Source organism: Gymnodraco acuticeps, unplaced genomic scaffold (assembly GCF_902827175.1).
Source record: "Gymnodraco acuticeps unplaced genomic scaffold, fGymAcu1.1, whole genome shotgun sequence".
In the NCBI taxonomy this organism is placed as follows: domain Eukaryota; kingdom Metazoa; phylum Chordata; class Actinopteri; order Perciformes; family Bathydraconidae; genus Gymnodraco; species Gymnodraco acuticeps.
Window position 1 is genome coordinate 3,387,107 of NW_022990135.1, and position 26,651 is coordinate 3,413,757.

General features: G+C 45.1%; 1 protein-coding gene across 1 annotated transcript; it reads left to right on the forward strand.

Annotated features, from left to right (window-relative positions):
- The first annotated feature begins 522 nt into the window (after positions 1 to 522).
- scn1lab (sodium channel, voltage-gated, type I like, alpha b) lies at positions 523 to 25,423 on the forward strand. The gene is given in 28 exon segments (XM_034217122.1): positions 523 to 756; positions 3,870 to 4,189; positions 4,910 to 5,028; positions 5,352 to 5,441; positions 5,977 to 6,105; positions 7,141 to 7,232; positions 8,604 to 8,894; positions 9,508 to 9,571; positions 10,183 to 10,324; positions 10,651 to 10,857; positions 11,699 to 11,754; positions 11,756 to 11,978; positions 12,446 to 12,787; positions 13,299 to 13,425; positions 13,520 to 13,758; positions 13,843 to 14,016; positions 14,163 to 14,519; positions 14,616 to 15,140; positions 18,076 to 18,211; positions 18,679 to 18,833; positions 18,948 to 19,121; positions 19,574 to 19,696; positions 20,327 to 20,602; positions 20,774 to 20,827; positions 20,912 to 21,049; positions 22,358 to 22,462; positions 22,546 to 22,816; positions 23,082 to 25,423. Coding segments are annotated over 27 exon segments (6,045 nt in total). The 5' UTR covers positions 523 to 756; positions 3,870 to 3,922; the 3' UTR covers positions 24,251 to 25,423.
- Positions 25,424 to 26,651: the final 1,228 nt, after the last annotated feature.

Consider the following 26,651-nt stretch of genomic DNA (forward strand, 5'->3'; position numbering starts at 1 on the left):
CTAGTGTGTGGAGTCCACGTGCTTTCTCAAACACCACTATTATGCTATAAAGTTGCATGTACAAAAACGTATAGAAATTGACAATACAAAAATCAGACATTATAAAAAGAACGACAACAAATAGGTTATTGCATTTCCTTTAGCTTTATTTATTTTATTTTAAGAATAACCACAGCTTAATAAGCTTGAAAACTAAAATATAGGCTTTTAAAAAAAAAAAAAACAGTTGCTACATTGAAACGAAATTGATTGTATTGTAATTACAATAATGAAAACTTTAATGAATAATAACGACAGGAAGTTACCAAAATAAAACTAATTTGAACTGAATGACCACATTATGGTATACGTTATGATGTACGTAACCTAATAACGTATCCAGTCCGCCTAAAAAAGGTTACATGTAATTTGTCTTATAATAATTATAAATATGTTGCTGTATACTTGTTTTTTAAAATATTTTATAAAAGCGTATATAGTCAGTCCATGTCGCGACAGTCACAGCACATCCATCCCCTGCCTAACGAACCGGAAGCGCGGATTGATTTCTCCATGCAAGCAAGGGCGGCTAAAGAAAACAAATCAAAGGAGCGCTTTTTAAATGACAATCCATCAAGCGTCGAACAGGACTTTACAAAAGAAGATTTAAAAGAATATAAATCTGGTATTGACTGACTATCCGCTTTAAAAAAGGTTTACTCTTTCGGGTATGGGATCTACCTTCAGGGTCCCCACCTGCTGGGCACCGTAATGGTGGTGAGTATACAGATCTTTGGGCAAGCTTTATTGATGTGACAGCTCCCTTTGATTGAAATAAAATCGGGTTAAATTCGATTTTTACGCTGAGACAATTCACTTTCTGTAATGTTAAGTGTAGTGTGTGAATTCAACACCTTTCTTACAATGAATAAGACATTTTAAATCTGTCTGTATTTTTTCTTTGATCTTTTTCTGCTTGGTGCGCGCGTGATAGGTCCACCCTACCACAGTATAAGCTACATTTTAAAGGAATTTCCCTGTTAAAATATCGTTTTTATTACGCAGATATTTAGTTTTTCACTAGATTTCCATTTCACTGGTGGGGCATTTCATTTACCTAATATTGCTAGGTTATGGACTGTCAGATAAGATTACATTTACAATCGAACAAAATTAACGAAAATGACCTCCGGGGTTTGATAAACAAAATGGGCTTCACATATGAGCTAGCCCCCGTCGTGTTGTGAGGTAATATACCTAATTTCCTGTTCATAACATGTCATGCAAGAAGAGCTTGGATTTACAGAGGTTTCATATGGAAACCATGGAGGGAGGTGACAGCAAAAACAAAGGTCTATTTCTATTTTTGGTACCAGTTGCTCTATGGAGAGGACACGCCCAGACGTATTCAGTTATTCATGGTAAACCTCCTGTCAGTGAGCCTAAATACTTATTACATATTTCCCATTGGATAAGATTTAGACTCTAATCAGGGTTTAAATTGTAGGTGTTTTTTTGTTAAAGTATATGGAACATGGAAGTGAGGATAAAAAAACGTATGAAGCAGGAAATAATGAAATTAGTTAAATGAAAGTACTGCTTGGAGCCATTTTAATTACAGTTCAAGACCCCATGTGGCCCCCGGACCTCAGTTTGCACCGCTGGTTGATGGTTGTCTGCTGCCGTGGAAGACATTGAACGTCACAGCCTTTTCGGTGACAGCCACCGGTGTACGTGTGCGTCTGGCTCTTCTTATTTACCCTACTGCTTCTGGGTGTCGTCGTTCTGCTGGTGGCGTATTTTGAAGAGGTGGAGGTGAAGACATGTCGGCTGATTCAACAGGCTCATAGTGGCAATTTCAAAAAGTGTCCTTTTTTCACTGAAAACACGCGGATACAGCCCCAACATGGCGACAGCAGCCGCGGCTCGTTTTGAGACCGAGACAATTAAGGTATCGTCTGCCACCCGCCGTATATTTATTTTTGAAATGAGCCTTATTAGCTACTTTGCTACAACTTTCAAGTCGGTCTCTATCTGTAGTCATTAATTGTTTTAAAAAAGAGTAACGTAAAGTGTTTGCTATAGCTTATTACAGGTGCAGGGGGTCTTCAAATTGCTTTACGGTCAAGCTATGGGATAATGTAAATGTAATATTTCATTTAAAATATGTCATAGGTAGGTTTCCATTTTCTATAATCACAATAGAAGCCCTTTTGACACCATGTCAGCTAGAATTGCAGTTATTCAGATGCGATGTCACTAACTCAGGTACATTTAGTCAACAGAGAAGGTCTAGTTCAGAAAGCTTCTAGAAACACAGTATGTCTCTGTGTTTGTTCACTGAGGCAGCTGCTCTCCTTTAGCACCATGGACAGAACAGCAGTGATTTGCTCAATGGCACTTAAAGGAGTCATTACTGCTCAGGACATGTTGTGACATGTACCCTAATTAAAATGTCAGGTGTGTCATTTTAAAAGTATATTCTAAAACAGTATGCCTATACCTACATTTAAGCTGCATTTGGTTGCTATAACAATTAGCCTATTACAGTTAGACTATTTGGTAAAACAATCCCTGTTTCTGCTCACCAGACAGTTGAGATTTGTTTTAGCGATATTACATAATGGTAATTTTATACAAAATGGGGTAACTTTGGAGGATGCATTCTTAAATTGTCAGACTCAAATCAAATCAGGAAGTGATGTCTTCATTTCTTTCATATATAGCCAATCAGTGTTGTGTAAAGATTGAGGAAACTTGCTCAAAATAAGCCAGCAGATGAGTATTCCTGTTTTTATTTCTAGTGTCTCGCAACATGCCGAAAAGTAGGGTTATTAAACAGTGGAAGCAGAAAAGAGTCCAATAACAAGTCCAGCTTGGATTCGCATTAGGGCTAAGAACAGAAATCCAGATTCAACATGTTAGTTAGTGAGCTATAGAGGTGTGTTCCAGACCTTTCTTTGAGTTGCTTGCTACTCAGGCGTCGGCGAAATGTCATAATAGCTTTTTTTGTCCTTTACTTTAACCCCGATTTTTCAATTGAAAGAAAGAAAAATGTCGTCTTTCCATTTGGAAAAGGACTAAATGAGACTTCTTATTTTCTGGGCCTGTACAATGAAAAAGACCCACCATTAAACTGACAATGGCTCGCTAGGGTTTTTGCGAGGATCGGTTTTTATGGGCCTTTTTCGCCAGTTCCTGCGGGACCATGATGGGCTTCTTGGTGTGAAGCATGGTGGATGGATAACAAGGAAAAATCAATAATACTTTTAACTGCATTTGTTTTTACTGGAAGCTATTAGTGAATGTATCTGTAATTTGAGACCATCCATCAATACAATTTGCCATTAAAAGACCAGTACCACTAGGGAAATCCAGAAATAAGTAGGTTCAGACGGGCAATTTGTATGTTCCCTTCAGATGCTGTTCCTCTGGCTAGTTCTGTGTCGCTGTGAATCAGCTGAAGGCATGCCACCAATGTCGTGCCCCATATTTACTGCCTCTGTAAAACCCTCCACCCTACCTGTGACCTCTCACTGCTCTGATTGAAACGCTCTACTCCAGAGATCCACGTGACACGCGCTACAATGATCTCCTCCAGCCTCTCAAATGCATTTCTGTAACTGCTTTATATCAACTCATTTGCTTGGGCAATTAGTCGCCCACATTAAGGCATTCCATCATCATGCGGTAGATCAATTGGGTTGCGGTAAACAATTCAGGTCGTAAACCTATTTTTGAGTCACTGTTTGGTTGCTTGAGCTTGTTTGATGCATTTTCACGTTCACCCCCTATGATTCTACCCTGCTCGGTTCCATGGACAGAGCCGCACCTACGCGCAATAATACATACATGTGTCATATACATCTTGGCTGATCATTGTGTTGCAGCTCCCTGCCCCAGCTGAGCCCCTCGCTGCCCTCTGAAGGAGCAGGATGACAAGATGGCACAGCTGCTTGTACCGCCCGGACCTGACAGCTTCCGCCCCTTCGTCCCCGAGTCGCTGGCCGCCATCGAGAGGCGCATCGCCGAGGAGGAGGCCCGGAGACCACGGGCGGACCGCCGCGTCGACAGCGATGATGAGAACGGGCCCAAGCCCAACAGCGACCTGGAGGCGGGCAAATCTCTCCCCTTCATCTACGGTGACACCCCTCCCCGCCTGGTGTCCACCCCTCTGGAGGACTTGGACACCTTCTACAGCAATCAGAAGGTCGGTTCCAAGGTTACTATAATACGTCTGTCTTATGAAAGGAAGCGGTATGACTCAAGCAGTTCATTTTGATATATGATTACAGTCTGTACTTTTCACCGTCTACAATCTAGAAGCTAATTGCCCGATGCTCTCAATAAACTATTTTAAGGAAGCAGATGTAGCAATTTCCTCCCACATAGGACGAACTTGTGCTGAAGGTAACAGATGAATAACTTAAGTTCCTATCCGTCAGTGTGGGCAGATCAGTATTTATCAAAGGGTAAAGTGCAGCTCATCAAGCCTCTGTAAGCATCGTCTACATAATCCACGTGAGACTGGAGTACTCGCATAAGGTATTTAAGTACTTGACTATTTTTGACTATACATCCCAGAAGCAATTGTTTTTCTGCTTTTCTGGTTGTAATTCAGTATAAAGAAAATAGTTCCTACATAAATCTGCTCTGCGAGTCAGTTGTGTACTGTCGCTTTAATAGAATTTAGAATCATGAACAGTGCCAACATGTTCTGCCTGAGGTGAACCCCTACAGCTCCATTATATTAACAGCCAGCCTTCCTCTCTGCTCTTATGAATAATCACACCAGGAGATACAAACTCATGCATATGAGTCCTTATTGTATGTCTCCCCTGTAAGCTGCATATTTCCCATATAGAAGATAAGGTAAGCATGGACAATACCAGCCTTTGTTTGATTTCAACACATCTTCTCTCTCTTTCAGACCTTCATAGTATTGAATCGCGGGAAGACAATCTTCCGTTTCAACGCCACTCCTGCCTTGTACATCCTAAGCCCCTTCAACCCTCTGAGGAGGGTAGCCATTAGAGTTTTAGTACACTCATATCCTTTCAGAGTTAGCCACGGACACGGCTTGATTGGGATGAAAGGGTTTGTCGGACAAAAGAGGGATTTAAATGATGAAGAAGACTACATGTCATGATTGGTTAAGAGTTGTAAGCAGACATCCATCAGGCTTTACTGCTGCTCAGAAAGACATTTTACACCCTGGATGAATAGAAGCATGTTGTTATCCTTATTATAGCAGTTCTGAATGGGAACATGATAGTCTTGATGTTTAGCTTTGGATGAAGTGTGTTTTACATAGCAGGCATGAGTAGTGACTCATGCTCAACAACGCAAATGCTCCTTAACTTTGTCTCTACGATTTTCAGCATATTGATCATGTTCACCATCCTGACCAACTGTGCTTTCATGACCCTCAGCAATCCCCCAGAATGGGCCAAGAATGTAGAGTAAGTACGCATGTCATTTCACTCGGGATGTAATCATGCCACAAAACATTATCCCTCAAATATGTTCCTTTCCTGATCATTCTTTTTTCCTAGAACATATATATGACTTGTACTCGTAGGTAGATTGATTGATTTAGCTTCTAGGTTGATAAACATATTCTATTTAATCCAAATAAACAAGATCTAGCAATGCTAGCTGAATCATGTCCGAGTGCAAACCAAGGATACAAAAAGACAAGGCTAATGACACATTTGATAAAAGAGGATGCTCTGCAAGCGTTTAAGTGTAGTGCAGATACCCTGAAGCACAGATCCACTGCCTCTCAAAGTAGGTCACTGCAGCACATAGTGGAGATCATTTAATAATCAAGAATCATATGAACAACAAGGATGACGAACGAGATTTGAGGCAGTGATAGTAATGTAAAAAGAACTGCCATGCACACGGGAAGTCTTTCACCAACATCATTATTTCTCTCTGTGGGTCCTTCCTCCTCTCTCCCTCACTTCTGGTTTCCCTCGCTGTGTTTAACAGGTACACATTCACAGGGATTTACACCTTTGAGTCCCTCATAAAGATCCTGGCCAGGGGCTTCTGTGTGGGGAAGTTCACTTTCCTGCGGGACCCGTGGAACTGGCTGGATTTTAGTGTCATCCTCATGGCGTAAGTATTGTGACAGGAGTAGTTAGCGTCAGCTTAACCTGATGTGGCGTCGATTAAGAGGCCAAATGCTTTTAAGGCTAATCAGCATAGCAGCCAATATAGTCCCACTGACTGTGAGACGGAGAGGAAGGGGCGTAACGATCCGCAGCTCAGTGTGTACATTTAAAAATGATTGCCAAGAGCGTCTATAATGGATGTAAGCCCTGAATATCTTGGCCAACATTGAGTGGTGTAGCAACGACACTGTTTTGTAGGGTGACCCGGAAGTTAGCATCTCCAAGCTCCCTAGAAATAAAGCAATACATTTGGAGTATTTCAGAGAAAACACATGTTTATGATACTTCAGCTGGATAATCACCAGATATTGACACCACTTTAGGATTGTAAGAAGTAAAAAGCTAATGTTAGGCTATAAAGCATGGTCACATGACTTCATGCGGCACGGCTAAGCTAACGACGGCCAATGACCAGCGTGATGACGTCTAGTAGTCTCATTTAGACCCATTTCCGCCCATGTTTGTCCACAGCTAAACAAAATGGATCCTTCAGCATGAATGTATTTGTTTGTGACCACAGTATTCGTTTCCTCACTGGTAGCATAATAAGCTAAGACTGTATTAACCCTATGATTCATAATGCTGTTATGAGAGGATTTCTTCATGTGTAATGGGTTCTGTTGCTGTGTAGTAACTGTGAATTTGATCCTGCAGGTATATAACAGAGTTTGTAAACCTAGGCAATGTTTCAGCTCTGCGCACGTTCAGAGTTTTGCGAGCTTTGAAAACTATCTCAGTAATACCAGGTAAGGCTGCCCGCGCCTGCCTCCAGCACTCCTGCCATTTGTCCTCTGTGCGTGACCGTTTTGCCGTCCCCTCCCCTTTCCCCCCCTCCCCTTGACCTTCCTTTTGTCTTGTCACGACATGTGTGCGGGTGCCTGACTTGTGTGTGCGTGGGCATATGTGCGTCCCATACCTTTTTCCCCAAAACCCCCTCTATCCTACTCCTTCCCCCCCCCCCCCCCCCCTTCCCTTACAGATATGTCACAGAGTTTGTGGACCTGGGCAATGTCTCAGCACTGCGAACCTTCAGGGTTCTGCGAGCCTTGAAAACTATATCAGTCATCCCAGGTGAGACAGGCCCAAAAGGGTTGATGAAATGCTAACGGCTAACTGGCGTTTCGCTAACATCCAAGCACCACCCCCCCCCCGCCCATCTCACTGTAGCTAAGCCTGATGACGCCCGTCGCCGTCTCTCATGCTGCCTCCGCCCCGAGGCCAGTAAAAGCTGGAATCTGGCTCCAATCTGCGCAGATTGACGTGATTCTGAGCTTTTAGAAACTCCCTTTAAGGCAGAATTTTTTTTGGTAGAAATCTATTCTTGCCTTGGGAGACTTACGGGTAGATTTTGTGGTACTTATTTGTTTTTTTTCTTTTATGCATGAGACATTGCAAAAGCAGATTTTCTGGTGGCAAGCACTTGTGTGTGTAGGGTTCCTCCTTACCTTGTTTTCCTGTGCATGTCCTGTTCAATGTTGTGTGTTTCTTTGGCGAAGTTGTGACATGGTGAGTGGTGGTTGGGATAAAGCATTGTAAACGCTGACATTACAAACTAACACAAAGGTCATGTTTAAAGCTTATACATTACATACTGTACATTCAGACCCCCATCCCAAACATGCTTTAGCCTAGCATACGCAGTGTTAGCACATGTTGCTCATTTCCTGCCCTTAAATGCATTTGACTCGTCACGTTGACATTTGAACTGGAAGCACAGTGGGGGAGAAGAGGTGCAACAAAGATTGAGAGTGGTGATTTGGTGAGAAATGGGTCCTTATTGTCTTGTTTGACATTTTACGTTGCATTGTTGGAGGAGGCGGGGACTCAAGATCTTCATTGTAGCCATTGTGCTTATGAGAATAAAGCCTTGGAATCTTGGAACATTTAAGAGAGGGTTAGAAGAAAAAAAAGATTGCACTCATTTCTGAAAACAGACGAAGAAACGTATAGCCTGGCCCTGTCCAAACTTTTATCACTTCTGACTCTCACTAGTTGACAAACCGTGGCTCATTTGTTTTAGCTGTACAAATCACACGATGGAAAGCTGTGGTTTAATAATGGGTTTACTGGACTGGAGCTTTTGAGATAAGATCAGTAATGTGACCACAATCACCCTCCAACATATTCACCACTTCTCTCCACCCTCCGCACTACAGCGCAGTTGTATAGAATATTCGACCACATGACTTATTACTGATCACATTCCCCGAGCCCAATAGCACTGTGTTGGGCTTGAGAAACGTTCACTCATGGTTTATCATGATTAACCTGCTTCCTGTATGACAGCACACTTCATACAGGAACCTCCACTGCAGGTCACCTTGCTGCTTGCTACTGTGAGCTCTAATTAGCAACTTCCTTCTCTTTATAGGTTGGCTGTAACAGTCAGTAATCACTCTGCGATGTATCCCTCCCGCCCCCTTCACCCTCTCTCCCGTTCAGGCTTGAAGACCATCGTCGGCGCCCTCATCCAGTCGGTGAAAAAGCTGTCGGACGTCATGATCCTCACCGTGTTCTGCCTCAGCGTCTTCGCGCTCATCGGCCTGCAGCTCTTCATGGGCAACCTGAGGCAGAAGTGTGTGCGCTGGCCAATCGGCAACAACGCCACCAACGGCAGCAACGTCACCGCCGACGACACGTTTTTCAGCCACTCCCTGCTGGATATCAACACCACGTTTGGGCAGAACACCACGGAAAACTACTTCAACTGGACAGAGTACATCAGCAACGATAGTAAGCACGCGTGAAAGTGCTGCCAGGGTTAATAGGGGTCAAATGATGGGTCAGGACGGTGGTCTCTCTTTGATACGCAGTGACAGAAATGGCTGCAAACATGGCCCACGCTTTCTAACAAGGGCTGGTGGGAGAATAGCAAATGTGGCGGATAATCGCCACAACGATGAAATCCTTTACTTTCACCCCCTCACTACCCTGCTCCACTCCACCAAAGCCCATGTGTGGCATGGAGAGGGTGAGTCACTGACCGCCGCAGGATATGGAGGGGACGTGCACCAGCTGCATGACAAGCTAACACCAGAGAGTCACGGACAGCTGATAACAAATACATAATATAAAGTGTGTCATATGTATTGCATCAATGACCCTAAAGTAGTCTGATACTGTGACACACATGGTAGATCAGGTCATGTGGTTATTAACACACACACACACACACAAAAAGGATGACTAATGCGCTGGGTGTTGGAACACACATTTCACCACCTTCCTCTATGCCTGCCAGCAGATCTACAATATGAACACACACAGTGGAGGGTTGTCTTTGTGTTCCCTCATATCTCCTGACTGACCGCCCCTGTGTCTCCCCTTTCCTCCCCCCTCTCTTTAGCCAACTACTATTTCCTCCCTGGCCGAAGGGATGCTCTGATCTGTGGGAACGGCACCGGCGCTGGGTAAGGCTTGACATATTTTATTTATACGGCCAATTAGATGCACCGCAATTAGTGTCGACTCTCGCCACCGCGCTGAGGCATTACGGGAAGCTAAACTGCCGGTCGACTATGGGTGCTTCTCATCTGTGATTTGGCAACTTTTTCAACTCCTTTTTATGCTTCTGTTACTAAGGAAAGCTTATTGATTCTGATATTTGTTAAAGAGTCACTCCAAAAGGCAAAGAGGATGGTGTGCAGTTCTGACTCAAGGCCAGTCAAACCTTCTGCAAGCATCTAACTATGATCCCACTTATGAACAGCCATTGCTCTCAATATCATGTAAGCTAGTTCAGTTCCTCAGAAGCTTTTTAACCACGTTTTAGGAAGGCTTGTATCCGCTGATGCTAATTGCTTCTTAAGAAGATGAATGTTCCAGCATTTAATTTGATCAATTATCTCAGTGTTTTTCTCCAAGGAGTCACGTCTGACCCAACAGGAAGTTTCATAAAAGTGCTCTTCATACAGAAAACCCTTTAGAAATGATGTGTTTGTTCCACTGATAATTAGATTTGGGATACTAGACATGGCACCACTAATGCTACGTGTTGTTGCTAACCCCTGTGTCCTGACAGGCTCTGTCCAGAGGGCTTTATATGTATGAAAGCCGGCCGTAACCCCGACTACGACTACACCAGCTTCGACTCCTTCAGCTGGGCCTTCCTGTCCCTGTTCAGACTCATGACCCAGGACTTCTGGGAAAACCTGTATCAGCAGGTTAGCTCATCTCTCCATTAGGGAGTACATAGCGTGCTTGTCCCTTGGGTATTTGTTTTACTGTATTTACTATCTATATTAAAATAATTGTCATAATAAAAGACTTGGCTTTAAAGATCTGAGCAAACATACCCTGTTTGTTCAGGTGTGTCATTCTGCTATTATTGAAGAGGCCTGTTATGTAAGGCTACGTTTGTTTTGAACTTCAGCAGCAACTTGACATTTGGAAAGTCACAAAACAATGGGATGACCGCCACTGAACAATATTGCTTTTCAAATATCCTTTGTTTTGAATACATTCTGTCTGTCTGCCTTGGGTCTATCAGACTTTGCGCGCGGCAGGAAAGCCCTACATGATCTTCTTCGTGCTGGTGATCTTCCTGGGCTCCTTCTACCTGGTGAACCTGATCCTGGCCGTGGTGGCCATGGCGTACGACGAGCAGAACCAGGCCACCATCGAGGAGGCGCAGCAGAAGGAGGAGGAGTTCCAGGCCATGCTGGAGCAGCTGAAGAGACAGCAGGAGGAGGCTCAGGCAGGACATCTATCTTTGTCTATTTAAATCCAAACATTTGAACATTTGTTTGTCCATTCAGAAAACAATGATTTTAGGGACTTTTTCCATGTGTTTTATAACATACATGAGTCATTGGTAGAATCTCTTTTTGTGGATGTAGCGGCTCTATTGAGGTGTGGTGCCAGCTGACAAAAGCAGCGTTGCCACTGGAGACCGAGGGATTCACTGTCCTGGATGAGTGACACCCCTCTGCTGCTCCCTCAGGGCTTAGCAGTCCTTGCTCGACCTACAGAAACAATAATTAGCAGCTGAGTGCAAGAGAAATGCAGGATAATGGAAATTAAAATAAACAGTTGTGACGACAAAGCCAGATCGTTATTTTTAATCCTCATTCATAAATAAATGCATCGATAAACACTTGAATTAGCTTAAGGTATTCGGCCGGTGGTAAAAAGGTACTACTTCTGCCAGTTCAAATGGTGGTAGTAGTCGTATGTCATCAAATAGCAAGACCGGCCCTGATCAGTGACAGTTAAGCAGATGTAAAACATGTTGTACTAATATCCACATGTATGCAGTGTTACTTACATAAACATCTTCTTTACAAATCAATTGAAATGAATGCATTTAGATGTTAAACCTAGCATCCACACTTCCTGTATTATTTTCATAAATGCAGGAATTCATAAATATTTTGGTTTGCATAAAAAGTATTTAGGCGTCCATTTTTAGATCCTGGCTCTATTTGCTGGCGCTACTCTCAGCTTCCAGGCTCTCTCCTCAGCTCTGTTCACGAGAGCCTCTGAGACATGCACTGGATCGCCATGACAACTGTGTTTGTGCTCTGATTGGCTGGCAGGTTGCCGCGGCAGCAGCCACGGAGAGCGGAGAGTACAGCGAGAGGGGGGGCCCGGGCCTCCGAGTCCTCCTCGGGGATGTCAAAGCTCAGCTCGAAGAGCGCCAAGGAGCGACGCAACAGGCGGAAGAAGAGGAAGCAGAGGGAGGAGGAGGAGGAGAGGGGGGGCCGCGACAAGTTCCACAAGTCTGAGTCAGAGGACAGCATCAAGAGAACCAGCTTCCGCTTCTCCATCGACGCCAACAGACTCTCTTATGAGAAGAGATGCTCCTCGCCCAACCAGGTAAACACCTCCCCTGGTGTCTCATTATAAGAGTGGTTTAAAGCTCAGAGACACTTCTAAATAACAGACCTACAAGGAAGAAAATACAAAAACTCAAAAGTATTGTGAATTAAAAAAATACTTAAGCAATTCAGGAAGTGATTTGTTTTTTTCTGAGAGCTAGACAAGAAGATGGATACCACACATCTGTATATTATGAAGCTGGAGCTAGCCTAGCTTAATGCTTAATGCATAATGACTAGAAGCAGGCAGAACACCTAGCTAAGCTAACATTTTCACCAACAATAAAATACATAGTGTGTTGCCATCATTATTTTCCCTGTTGTCCTTTTTTCCTTTGTTTTTTTCTCACTCCCTCCTTCCTTGCCTATCTACATACCTGTTAGGCCCACCTAGCACCAAGTCACTCTCCTCTCTCCTAACCACTCGTCATTCAAACCCCTTATTCCCTTCCCTCTCTCCCCCAGTCTCTCCTCAGTATCCGAGAATCCCTCTTCTCCCCTCGGAGGAACAGCCGCGCCAGCCTGTTCAGCTTCCGGGGCCGGGCACGCGACATGGGCTCCGAGAACGAATTCGCCGACGACGAGCACAGCACCTTCGAGGAGAGCGACAGCCGGCGGGGGTCGCTGTTCTTGCCGCGGCGTCTGGAGCGCCGCTGCAGCGCTGTGAGCCAGACCAGCCTCGGGGCGCCGCGCTTCATGCTGCCCGCCAACGGGAAGATGCACTGCGCCGTGGACTGCAACGGAGTCGTGTCTCTGGTCGGAGGAACTTCTGTCACGACCTCGCCTGTAGGTGTCCTGCTGCCTGAGGTGACTGTTTGTTCCATGCGTTAATCTGCATTCAAGTTGATTCCACTTAGTTCCTTTGTATACCCATCTTATTAGAATTTGCTCTCCACATGATACTTTATTCTTTTTAAATGAAACAGTAAAACTAATGACATTCTCCTCAGCTTAGGAAGAGACTCTTTGCTCTCCGATGCAGAGGGTTAGGTTTATAACAGGCTTTGACATGTGGTATCAGTCTCTTCATTGGACTAACTGACCATTAGAACATTTTGCATTTTATCCGACTCGTCCGCACAGGTGTTTTCAAATGTTCTGGCTGATTAGAATAAAATGATAAAGGTGACACATCTCCCCACCTACAATACTGATCATAGGGTCCGACACCTGTCAATCAAGAACAGTCTGTACAATCAGACCAGGTCTAATCATGCAACGAGTGAAAACACCTGTGTAGGTAAAGCACGTGTGTGTAGGGCTTTAATTATACATGATATGTTTGAACACCGTAGACCGGCTTGCTTTTCTTTCCCAGGGCACAACTACAGATACAGAGCTGAAGAAACGACGCTTCCGCCATCCATCCATGGATTATTTAGACGAACCAGTGGCAAGGCAGAGAGCCATGAGCGTGGCCAGTATCCTCACCAACACCATGGAAGGTTTGTGGCTTCAGTCTCATTTCATATTTTCCTTTCTTCCTTTTTTATAACTGCATTTAGTTAAAATGACACATTGTCATTTGTCCTTTTCCAGAGCTTGAAGAGTCGAGACAGAAATGCCCGCCCTGCTGGTATAGATTCTCCAACACCTGTCTGATCTGGGATTGTTACCCAGCATGGCTGAAAATGAAAGACGTGGTCTGCACGGTGGTCATGGACCCGTTTGTGGATCTGGCCATCACAATTTGCATCGTCCTCAACACCCTTTTCATGGCCATGGAGCATTACCCCATGACGAAAGAATTCAACAGCGTGCTCTCAGTTGGAAACCTGGCAAGTAGTGTGTGCTTTCAAACTGAGGGAAAATATCTCTCATGCTGCAGATTAAAACTCAACATGTTGCCCCTTTGTCATCAGGTGTTCACTGGCATCTTCACAGCAGAGATGTGCTTCAAGATCATCGCCCTGGATCCCTACTACTACTTCCAGGAGGGCTGGAACATCTTTGATGGGATCATCGTGAGTCTGAGTCTGATGGAGCTCGGCTTGGCCAACGTGGAAGGCCTGTCTGTGCTCAGGTCCTTCAGATTGGTAAGAGCCCTGGCGGAGGGATACCTTATTTCAAAAGCTGTATTAGATGATTCACAAGAAAAAAAATGTCCCCCAACAATTGAGTTTTAATCATGTAGAGACATTTCAGAAACTCAGACGGTGATTTTCATTTTCTCTTTGAACAGCTGAGGGTCTTCAAACTGGCCAAGTCGTGGCCCACTTTGAACATGCTGATCAAGATCATCGGGAACTCGGTGGGCGCGCTGGGGAACCTAACTCTGGTGCTGGCCATCATCGTCTTCATCTTCGCCGTGGTGGGCATGCAGCTGTTTGGCAAGAGCTACAAGGAGTGCGTGTGCAAGATTTCGGACAGCTGCAAGCTGCCCCGCTGGCACATGCACGACTTCTTTCATTCGTTCCTCATCGTGTTCCGGGTGCTGTGCGGGGAGTGGATCGAGACCATGTGGGACTGCATGGAGGTTGCGGGACAAAGCATGTGCCTGATTGTGTTCCTGATGGTCATGGTCATTGGAAACCTGGTGGTATGGGTTCTTTCTCTTGATTGATTATTTAGTTGAATTGATTAGACTGTTTTTGTGTGGAATTTGCTTTCCCTGCCTAATGTCAATTCTTCTTAGGTGTTAAACCTGTTCCTGGCTCTCCTCCTGAGCTCCTTCAGCGCCGACAACCTGGCAGCGACTGACGACGACAGCGAGATGAACAACCTGCAGATCGCCGTGGGTCGGATCCAGCGGGGCATCGCGTTTGTCAAATCCATGGTGCGCCAGTTCTTTCAGAGCCTCTGCTTCGGCGGTAAGGGCGGTAAGGGCTCCGGCCTGACGGAGGAGAGCAAACCGTTAGACGAGCTGCACAGCAACGGCAAGGACAACTGCATCTCCAACCACACCTCAGTGGAGATCACCAGAGACCCCAGTGTGGTGTACGTGACAGAGGGCAATGGACGGCCAGGAGGGGGGCTGGTCATTGAGGTTGGTGTGGACACTGCGGGGAAGTACCCGATGGAGGAATGTGACTACATGTCATTTATTCATAACCCCACCCTGACAGTCACAGTGCCCATCGCTGTGGGCGAGTCGGACTTTGAGAACCCGAACACGGAAGATTTCAGCAGCGACTCGTCGGACGTGGAGGGCAGCAAAGAGGTAAGATCAGAGATGACATGTTTCCATCAATTTATAGAAAAGATCTTGAGTCACACAACCTTTGTAGATGATTAGCTCCTTCATATGCATAATAGTTACCAGCCAACGCAGGCCATGTATAAATGTCATGATTTGCATAGAGATGGCCTTTACTGGCAATCTTCCAACAGTCTAACAGTTTGAAAATAAAATACCTGCTGACTCATTCGTACATGATTCATGCTGCGCTACGAATCTCAGCTCTGAAGCCATGGCAGCAGAAGAAATGACGAATCATGACTCAAATTGGTCTTGTAGCAGGTTCAGAGTGTAATGAATTTGTCAGTGTATTTGTGTGTAGTGCTAAACGGTCGACCTGCTAGAGGGACTAAAAACATTACGATTAAATTAATGAGCAATTTGCAAAGCTCCATAAACCATTGGCACAAAAATCGCAAGGAAGTGTTACTTTTCTTTTGCGTGTTCCAACAGAGCAAATGCCAGGTTTTGTTGTTAAGTGTTGCCAGGCCGACAGAGCATCGGGACTGTGCTCCCTGGTGATGTCAACCTGCCACTGTGGGTGTGGTGCCAAGTCCCTGAGAGTCAAAACAAACCCAGGAGACTATTTCTAGCCTCGGCACCACATGTTCCAGATTTGGACAAACAACACCGAAGTGAACACCCTGTAGCCAGGGGTTGGTGATTTGTGATATCTGAGCCCCCGGTTTAAAGACATTTAGAAATATCTTTAGCATTTAGAGTTCTGTAAGACGAGTATCTATGAAAGACAATGCCTTAGGGGAATTCTAATGACTTGCTGTGTGTGTTCCCATTGTGGCTGAGCACACTTGAGGTTGTATGCTGGCTTTTTGGTGTGTGTGACTTACTTTGTTTAACCCCCCCGTTTGTTATTGCAGCTGTGTCACAGACGCTCTCAAGGTTTTCAGTGAGAGGACAATTGTAAGAGCACTTTATTGTACCATAGCACTAACCATGAGGACTGCCTATGCCATTTTACAGACAAACAACATCTTTGTTCTCATACCTTCAATGGATTGCCCATTTTCGTTCTTTGCCTGGTCTGCCCTCCGTCCCCCCCCACCCCCACCCTCTTTGCTTTAAACCTCTCCCTACCCCTTTCCCATACAGCAGCACTTCAATGCTGTCATCTTATTCCCTTTAACCCCTCCTACCCCACCACCCCTTTCATAATTGATCTCCAAACATCAGGCTGTATCGCAGTAACACACCATTAGGAATGAGCACCACCTTTTGTCCATCGATAGACCACCATCCAACATGATGTTTGCTTTGGTTTCATTGCTTGGTTTTGGGACTTGATTGGCATCCAACACTCCAAGCTTGAGAATGAAGAGAGGAGGGAGAGAAAGAAGGGGGGGGGGGGGGAGAGATGGAATGAATTTTGCTGTAGTTTGACAAAATTCATTGGTCTGGTCCATAGCCCATACACACACACACACACACACACACACACATGAAATACTTGTGTTCTGTGTCGATTATTAGTAGAATGGTAAAGAAATATCTACATAGGGAATTCTTTCCAAGTTTCCAACCAATTAATCAACATGGATTTTTGCAGGGTGGCAAACAGATAACACACGGCGTTTACATTCAACCAGGCTTATTTGTGATGAGTAATATCTTCATTTAAACCTCTATTTAAAATCTGAAATAACATTGAATCCAACAGAGTGTGCTTCGATGCCTGTGTTATCCACTTTCGATCCACTGCATCGATCTTGTTTATACGAATATAATAAAACCAACTCAATCTGCCAAATAGAAGCATGTTAGACTAAGAGTAAAACCCTCATAAGATCCATGCCCAGAAGAGCTAAGGTGGGTCTCTGGCTGTAGCAGAGAAGGAGGAACCAGAAGGCAACTCGCCTTCAGAAAACGATGCACTTGTGAGCAGCATGCTTCCATCATTCCCATGCCGTATTAGCTGGGTCCCACGGCAATCAGAGCTGCTGCACTGTCTAGGATGACATGTTCCCGTACTTCACACCACAGCAGATAGATCCGACATGAGGCCACACAACACCATGTTTGCCCAAAGAAAAACAGACAGGAAGCCCCGCAAGATCAAAAAGTCTGAAAGATCTTAGCGTTACAGAGTGTTCAAAACTCAGAGATGGTGAGGAAGACAGCAACACTTTACATGTGTTGCTGAGAAGACTAGCACTCTTAGCCCTGTATGTTTTCTGGGTATGCATGGGTGCTAATACAACATGTTTTATAAAAATGGGAACATGAAAAAACTACGCCAGACCATATATGTTATAAACAGTGCACAGTACTGGTTTTTGCTGGTAAGCTAATGTGGATGCCGTCTACTTCAACACAAACAGAAGAAGCTTGTACACTGCTTTCAAGGAATGGAAATAACGTGTTTTCATGTCACTCCGGAAAATGTTCAGCAGCGCGGGTTGATTACTATGAGGGTGGGGGGGATACATATTCATAGAAGCAATTTTTGGATAAAGGGGGATACATTCTAGACTCATTGATTTGGGCTCATTTTTCAGTGGACATGAAAATACTTCAGCACACGTTCTGCTTGGTACTATTTCAGGCTTGGATTGATAATGCACTGGAATACTGCATGCACTTCCTCCAACTGAGGGCACATCAAACGTACCCACAGCGCACTTCTTTATGCTAACCTCCCCATGCCATGTGTTGCCACATCATCTGATCAGATAACGTAAAAACAAAGCCTGTAGGTACATTTGATCGATGCTGCATGTGATGGTGATACAATGACTTTGAAGAGCCCAACTCTGAGCTATTACAGTGCCCAGTCTCCACACTAAGGTTGTGTACGTGTAAATGGAGAATCACAATGATAACCAGCTCAGAAGGTTGGCTCCTATAACCAGTGTGCCTCCGTGGCGTTGTTTCCTAACTTCAGACCCTCGTCTTCTTCCAGAAGATTGACATAGAGCCCCACCCTCCGAGCTCATCGGAGGGGAGCACGGTGGATATCCGCCCCCCTGGAGACGGGGTGGATTCGGTGGAGCTGGAGCCAGAGGAGTCGCTGGAACCAGAGGCGTGCTTCACAGAGGGTGAGGGGGGGTGTGAGGGTGACGGGTAGTGGGAGAGTGTGACGAAGAGAGAGAAGGTAGGAGTTGAAATGCTCCCGCAGCACATTTCAAGGCGCAGAGTAAATCGAGGTAACTGTCCGTGAGTGACGGGCAGTACAAATGCTCAGCAGGACAGAAAGAAAAGGAGTCTTGTTTGTAATGCAACCTGACATTTAGTCTGATGCACCTCCAGAGCCATTCTGAATCTGCAAGTATCTCTTAAGTCTTGTACGAATGTGGAATACAAAAAGAAAATATGATGGTTTTTCTGTAATGCTTTAATAATACTCGAATGGTAGCAGCGCATGCATTGATTAGCATTACTTTAGCAATTATGTAAATATCAAATCAGATTGCACTAGATTTGTTAGCGGACTGAACAAAAAAAGACGAGTTTGTTTTTGGTTTAATCATATGCGCCTCTACCCACAATCCCCCGGTGCCTGCAGGCTGTGTGAGCAGGTTCCAGTGCTGCCAGATCAACGAGGAGGAAGAGCACTTTAAGAGCTGGTGGACACTCAGGAAAACCTGCTTCATCATAGTGGAGCACAACTGGTTTGAATCCTTCATCATATTCATGATCCTGCTCAGCAGCGGAGCCCTGGTGAGCAGGCGTTCTGTGCAGCTTCCTCCTTTTGTGACCCCACAAAAACAAGTTCTACATACATACAGCACTTCTTCCATTACTGGTCTTTACTATGTATTCCATTGTGTTCAGGCTTTTGAGGACATTTACATCGAGCAGCGGAGGACCATCAAGACGGTGCTGGAGTACTCAGACAAGGTCTTCACCTACATCTTCATCCTGGAGATGCTGCTGAAGTGGACGGCTTACGGCTTCGTCAAGTATTTCACCAACGCCTGGTGCTGGCTCGACTTCCTCATCGTAGACGTACGTATGAGGAGTCCAGTCAAAGACAGCTCGGATTTGATTGGTTATTTATTTGAGGAAAGATGTGCTTTCTTGCTGCAAGTCAGACGAAGTACTGAGGATTAAGGACTGAAGTCACAGCATCAAATTGTGTCCTATCATTGGGGTCAAAAACATGCACGGCCCAGCCTTCACTTAGTAGCTTGATATTTTACGCACATCTAACAGGCGAGAAATATACAAACTATTATTTTTTAGCGATTACCATACTGATATAAATAGCACATGCTGCTTAACTCGTTGTTCATTGCTGTCACATCTCTTAATCTGAAATTCACATTATTTAAGACTCTAAATTCTTTATAATCTCTTAGCTAATCATTAATGCATAACCCACCATCATGTTCCAACAGAGGGACCTTTCTCGTGTCTCACCTCTCACCCTGCCTGTCTCTGACGCTCTCGTCTCTCAGGTGTCCCTGGTCAGCCTCGTGGCCAACTTTATGGGCTACTCGGAGATCACCGCCATCAAATCTCTGAGGACACTGCGAGCCCTGCGGCCCCTCAGGGCCCTGTCTCGGTTTGAGGGCATGAGGGTAAGGACATCTGGGAATAACGGTTTTAATATTCTTATTGTTGAAGCAGAAGGCAAAATGATTGTACAGTATAAATATATTTGATTTATATCATGTGGTTGTACTGCATGTGTATTATAACTTGTGTTTAGTTATCTTTTCCTTGCAATTCAACACTGCTCTGCATGACTCTCTGCACATTGTGTCAATGGATTATCTTCGTTAGCTGCTCTCAGGCTTTGTTTCTCTGACGTTGCTCGTGTGCTGCCTTTGACCTGTAATTATTTTCTTTGTTGTGTGTCTTTTTTCATTTACAGTCAAACAAAATGTTGTGACTTCATCCCGCCTCTCTAAGGTTTTTTTCTGTTATGCTTTTATACCTTTCAAATGTTCACTTTTCTCACCTATCCATCTTCCTCATGTTGTAAATATATATAATGTGTAGGTATTAAAAACAGCTTTGAAGAATGTTGGAATTTTAAAATCAGTATTTGCTTATGTTCAGAACACTAATCTATTCAGGTGTGCACGTGTCTTCTTTAAGCACGGTTAAGTGATTACATGATTGTAATAGCCACTTATTGTAATAGCCACTTATCTCAAGTCAAACGGCCTCTGTGTTTCCTGAGTGTGTGCTTGGCCCCTCCCCAGGTGGTGGTGAACGCGCTGCTGGGGGCCATCCCCTCCATCATGAACGTGCTGCTGGTGTGCCTCATCTTCTGGCTCATCTTCAGCATCATGGGCGTCAACCTGTTCGCAGGGAAGTACTACTACTGCGTCAACACCACCAACGACGAGATCTTCCCCATCAAAGTGGTCAACAACAAGAGCGAGTGCCTGAACCTGGTGAACGACAGCGCCCGCTGGAGGAACGTCAAGATCAACTTTGACAACGTGGGGGCCGGTTACCTGGCTCTGCTGCAAGTGGTGAGTTCAGACTTAGGGACACAGGAGGCAGTGTGAGGCCAACATGTCAAAGTAAGCATTTTCTGGCTTCTAGTTTTGCTGTGTGATTGACAGTCTGATCTGATAAATAAACCAATCTTATTAATAAAATACCCCCATCATGCACACTGACTATTTAAAATGTGCTCTTAGGCCACATTTAAGGGTTGGATGGACATCATGTACGCAGCTGTGGACTCTCGGAATGTAAGTGTTAACAGATAGATTTATAAGTCGAGGGGCTGATATAAGCCAATAGCATTCCAATGTGTTCTATCTGTCCTGTTCTAGTTGGAGGACCAGCCTGAATATGAAGTGAACCTCTACATGTACCTCTACTTTGTCATCTTCATCATCTTCGGCTCCTTCTTCACCCTCAACCTGTTCATTGGTGTCATCATCGACAACTTCAACCAGCAGAAGAAAAAGATAAGTGGCTTTTAGTGACATGATCCATCAGGACATGTCCAATTGGACCCCAAAATGTTCTGTAGACATCTAAAAGGATTTGTGTATGGTGGTGAAACAGCTGAAGGAACACTTTGGGAAAAAAAACATGGCATTTAAGGCGTTTATAAATGTTCTATTTTTGAAGTTGAGATAAAACCCAGGTAGCAGCACCCTGCTAGCTGAAACGATCGTTGCTAATCTAGCCAACAATGGCGATAATCACTTGCGGTGAGCACAGAACGGTCGAAGTTCACGGACTGCGTGGTCACAGAGCACGACATGTAGACCGTACACAGTCTGTCAATGTGCCCTCCATACAACCTAGCACTAACAAGAAGGATTGGCAACACCCAGGAGAGGGTGTGAGTGAGGGGAGGGTGTTTGCCTCCGTGCTGGCAGCTCTGACTGAGACACTTGATCCGTATCACAACCCCGCAGATACAGCCTCTCACACACACACACACACACACACATTAGTTCAGCGCTGACACGAGTCCTCCCTCCAGACACGCATCATACTCACAGTGAGCAGCGCGGAGACTGTGATGCGTGCCTCATGTATCATATCAGGAGAGGGTTCATCGCTTTGATTAATGACAGCGTACGGACTCGCTCAGTCTCATTATGTGTTTCAGATAGCATATCTGTCAGTTTAAATACAGGGGGGAAAGTCTTATAATCCAGTCCACCTTTACTCAAGGGTGACAGGATTTAAATGTAATGGTGAAGGTTCCACGTCCCTGTGACCTCAAAGGCCATTTTTGACAATGCAAACAAGGAGTTCTTATTCATTCTCATAAAAACTGTGTGCATGTGCGGGACGATCCTCCTGCAGGTGTTTCTGTTGATTACTGATCACATGGTGCGTCCTCTAAAAGGGCTCACTGCTGTCACATGTTCACATGAAGGCTTCATGCTGACATGCAGCAGCAGTCAGTGATTGCAAATCAAGTTACCCAAAGCATTTAATAATGAGAGGATGCGTTGGCTGGTTTGATTTATGGAGTGGCCGCTCCCCCCTGGAACATTGTGGCAGATCACCTGACGGAGGTTCAGAGCAGCACCTGTTGTCTCTTACACACTGATTGGCCCTCATGGTGACGCAGGACACCAACAACAAACAGTGGAGGCCTTTTAAAGTCATTATACATGGTTTCACAAATGCAATATGTGCCATTATTAAATTGACATTTAAGAAGTGACTTGTGACGAGGGATAACATTTTCGACCACACACAAAATGAGTGTTCTATGTGGTTATAACCAGGTCTTGTTGTGCTCCCTTTACTTTGGAGGTCAGGACATCTTCATGACAGAAGAGCAGAAGAAGTACTACAACGCCATGAAGAAGCTGGGCTCCAAGAAGCCACAGAAACCCATCCCCCGGCCTGCAGTAAGTGTTCACCCTGTCCTTTATCTCTAACAGACTCGGAGAGGAAGTGTCACATGACTCCTGCTGTCCTCCTCTGCCCTCAGAACGAGTTCCAAGGCTGCGTGTTCGACTTCATCACAAAGCAGGCCTTCGACATCGTCATCATGATCCTCATCTGCCTCAACATGGTGACCATGATGGTGGAGACGGACGACCAGACGAAGGAAACCGCCTTAATGCTCTACCGGATCAACCTGGTCTTCATCACGCTCTTCACCGGGGAGTGTGTGCTCAAGATGATCTCCCTGCGCCACTACTACTTCACCATCGGGTGGAATATATTCGACTTTGTGGTGGTGATCCTGTCCATTGTAGGTAAGGAGGGAGATGTTTAATTGGATAGATTAGATGTGTTTAGGTCCAGAGTCAATTATACGTACGTACAGTGGAGTACCAGCAGAAAGGTTTGCAATGTATTGTTCTAATGTACAAATTGAACTGAGGACGTGCAAACAATCTCCTGTCTATAGAGAAAAGCCTCTTACAACCCCAGCAAAATCCAAACCTCCCTTGAAGGTGCGAAAGCTTTTTACTGTTTTATAAGTAAAATGGCCTGCTGACGTTTTTTCTGCTTTTGCAGGTATGTTTTTATCCGAAGTCATCGAGAAGTACTTTGTGTCCCCGACGCTGTTCCGAGTGATCCGTCTGGCCAGGATAGGTCGCATCCTGCGCCTGATCAAAGGTGCCAAAGGCATCCGGACCCTCCTCTTCGCTTTGATGATGTCCCTCCCCGCCTTGTTCAACATCGGACTCCTCCTCTTCCTGGTCATGTTCATCTACGCCATCTTCGGCATGTCCAACTTCGCCTACGTGAAGCGAGAGGCGGGGATCGACGACATGTTCAACTTCGAGACGTTCGGGAACAGCATGATCTGTCTGTTTCAGATCACCACGTCGGCGGGGTGGGACAGGCTGATGGCCCCCATCCTGAACAAGAGGGAGCCCGACTGTGACAGCCAGATGGAGCACCCGGGCAACAACTACAAAGGTAACTGCGGCAACCCGTCGGTGGCCATCTTCTTCTTCGTCAGCTACATCATCATCTGCTTCCTCATCGTGGTCAACATGTACATCGCCGTCATCCTGGAGAACTTCAGCGTGGCCACGGAGGAGAGCGCCGAGCCGCTGAGCGAGGACGACTTTGAGATGTTCTACGAGGTGTGGGAGCGCTTCGACCCCGGCGCCACTCAGTTCATGGAGTACAGCAAGCTGTCTGACTTTGCCGATGCCCTGGACCCGCCGCTGCGCATGCCCAAACCCAACATGCTCCAGCTGATCTCCATGGACCTACCCATGGTGAGCGGCGAGCGCATCCACTGCCTGGACATCCTGTTCGCCTTCACCAAGCGCGTGCTGGGCGAGAGCGGCGAGATGGACGTGCTGCGCGGGCAGATGGAGGAGCGCTTCATGGCCTCCAACCCCTCCAAGGTGTCCTACGAGCCCATCATCACCACGCTGCGCCGCAAACAGGAGGACATAGCGGCACTCATCATCCAGAGAGCCTTCCGCCGCTTCCTGTTCTGCAGCACCATGAAGAAGGCCTCCGCCCTCTACAAGGAGCAGCTGAAGGAGGGCATGCGGGACCCCGACAAGGACGTCATGGTCATCTGCAAGTTCAGCGAGATGTCCACCTCGGAGAAAACGGACATGACGCCCTCCACGGCCTCCCCGCCCTCCTACAACAGCGTGACCAAGTCGGACAAGGACAAATACGAGAAGGAAAACAAAGGGAAGGACCGGAAAAAATAAAAGTTTATGAATAGGAACAAAAAATAACAATGCATCAGAGACATTTGTTTACAGCTTCTAAAGTGGGGACATAGTGTGTGTCTTAGAAGGAGGCCTGACATGGGAGTGTTATATGTGAACACAAAGTGAAAAAAGCCTCTGTGCAAAATGCTTGTGAGTTTCCTATTGGTTGTTGTTACTATCTGACACACTTGAGTGTACTGTTAAGTTGTCTGTAGCTAGTGCCGCTGCTACTACTATAAATCCAGTGTCTTGAATTTAACGATGGCTGTATCACTTAATAAGTACTCTGCATTCTTTTTATTTTTTACGAGAAAGAATGTTTTCTACTTTTTAGTTTCACTGTGAGAATATGTCTGCTTTCACTGTTGTAAACGCACCACTGGCCGACAATGGGACACAAAGCTGAAGTGCAACGGATGAATTGTACTCACAGGTGTGCCATCAGTGATGTCTGTATCGTGCTTCTGTCTGGACTCACATCTCCCATAGCAACGCAGAGAAGCTGAATGTATGCGTACGCGTTAAAGAGCTAGTTTGACATTTTTGGAAATGATCGCAAATTTCCCAAAACATCAGAACTATGCCTTTTTAAAGTGACACTTGTATTTGTTTCCCCCAGAGCCCCTGTAAAGAAAACCCCCTGAACTAATGAAATATACTTTAAGAAAATGTCAAGCTAGAACATGACAATATATCACATTTATAATATCACAAATGTTTGTATGGCATCCATGTTGTTTAAACCGAGAAGCGAGTGGTTCGATGTAGTGCTTTGGTTTGTATATAGTATAGCTATCTCGGCCCACAGTATGCATCACACTTACATTTGATGTAAGAGCACTTTTGATCCCCACATTTATGTAAGTCATGTGTGTTTTGTAAGAGCGGGAGAATGTAGTCTCTTCATGTGAGCGCGCGTGTGTGCAACTGCGGCTTGTTCCACCCATTATAAATAACATTTTTACTGTAGATATGAGTGCATTTTTCGTTCTGCACTGTAACACATGATGTAAGGTCCCCATACGTGTAGATAAACCATGAAGCAATCAGTAGCCATCTCTCATTGCGCTTGTAGTGTTTTAGTGAACTGCATGCAGGAAGTGACTACTGTCCGCTCATATGGTGATATCATTTCAAAGCCAAAAGAATAAAGGACATATTTTTTCTTAACGCTTGTTTCTTTTCTGTTTTCTTCCCGGCCTTTTACTTTTTTCTGTGAAAACATAAAAATATAACCAAGTAAATAATATTCATCTATACGTTTCTGTACTGTATAAATATAAAATAACAGTTTTAAGCATACACAAGAGGATGCAATGCATAGAGACAGTCTCATGATGTGTGTTGATGTAACACGTACAGACAGGTGTGAACATGTAAATGTCATGTGTCGTGTCCATGGTAAGGCAAGACACTCCATATAAATATTCACTAATATGATATTTGTGCTTATTTCAGATGCGTTACTCATATTTGCCATGCAGCAGTTCATTCTCTTAAAATGAGTAGAACAAATATGTTTCAAACATTTTCCTCCCATTGTATTGACATGTCCTAACCTGTCTGTTGATGCATATGTTGCTCATAGTGACAGTAGAATTGATTTAAGGAAGACGAGCAAATCTCCTATTGTAGTACTTGTTCTTTAAAGGTGCATTTCAACACAATATTCAGCATTAAACATATGAACAAAGTCACATTAAGATCTAGACATTCAGGAGGAGGAGGGAGACGGAGGTGAAAAGCTGAGACTACCCACACCCAGCGCCCCCCACTCCCCTCCAGACGCTTTATTGTTTCTTCTTCTCTCTCCCTGTTGCCTGGCAACCTAGAATTACAGCTCCTCTGTCTGTGATTGATCAGCAGCCGCGCCTCTGCTTACCCGCTTGTTGGCTGAATGCAAGCAGGCATCCCCCGCTCCACCCCCCCCCCCCCCCCACCACAGGGGACACACACCTTTGGTTATATAAGCAGGGGGGGGGGGGGGGTGACATTGTGTTGCCTTCACTGTACACACTGTGACATCACTGCTGAATGTACACTAACACAACACCTGCTGCAGCTGCGTGGAGGCTCAGCCAGCCATGAAACATATTTCTATACATGAACACAATGATGAGGGAGAACACAGAGCTTCCTGTCTGAGATCTTCCACACACACACACACACACACACACACACACACACACACACACACACACACACACACACACACAAACCCTACAGTGCTCTCTGCAGGCTGCATGGTGCAACACAGAAACAGTGAGACATAACATAAGGTCAAATGAGATGGACCTTTATTAATCCCCGTAGGGAAACTCAGGAGTTAAAGAAGCAACAGAGTGAGAGTGAAATACAGGACAGTAGAGTTTAACATTCAAGATATAAATGTTGCTTT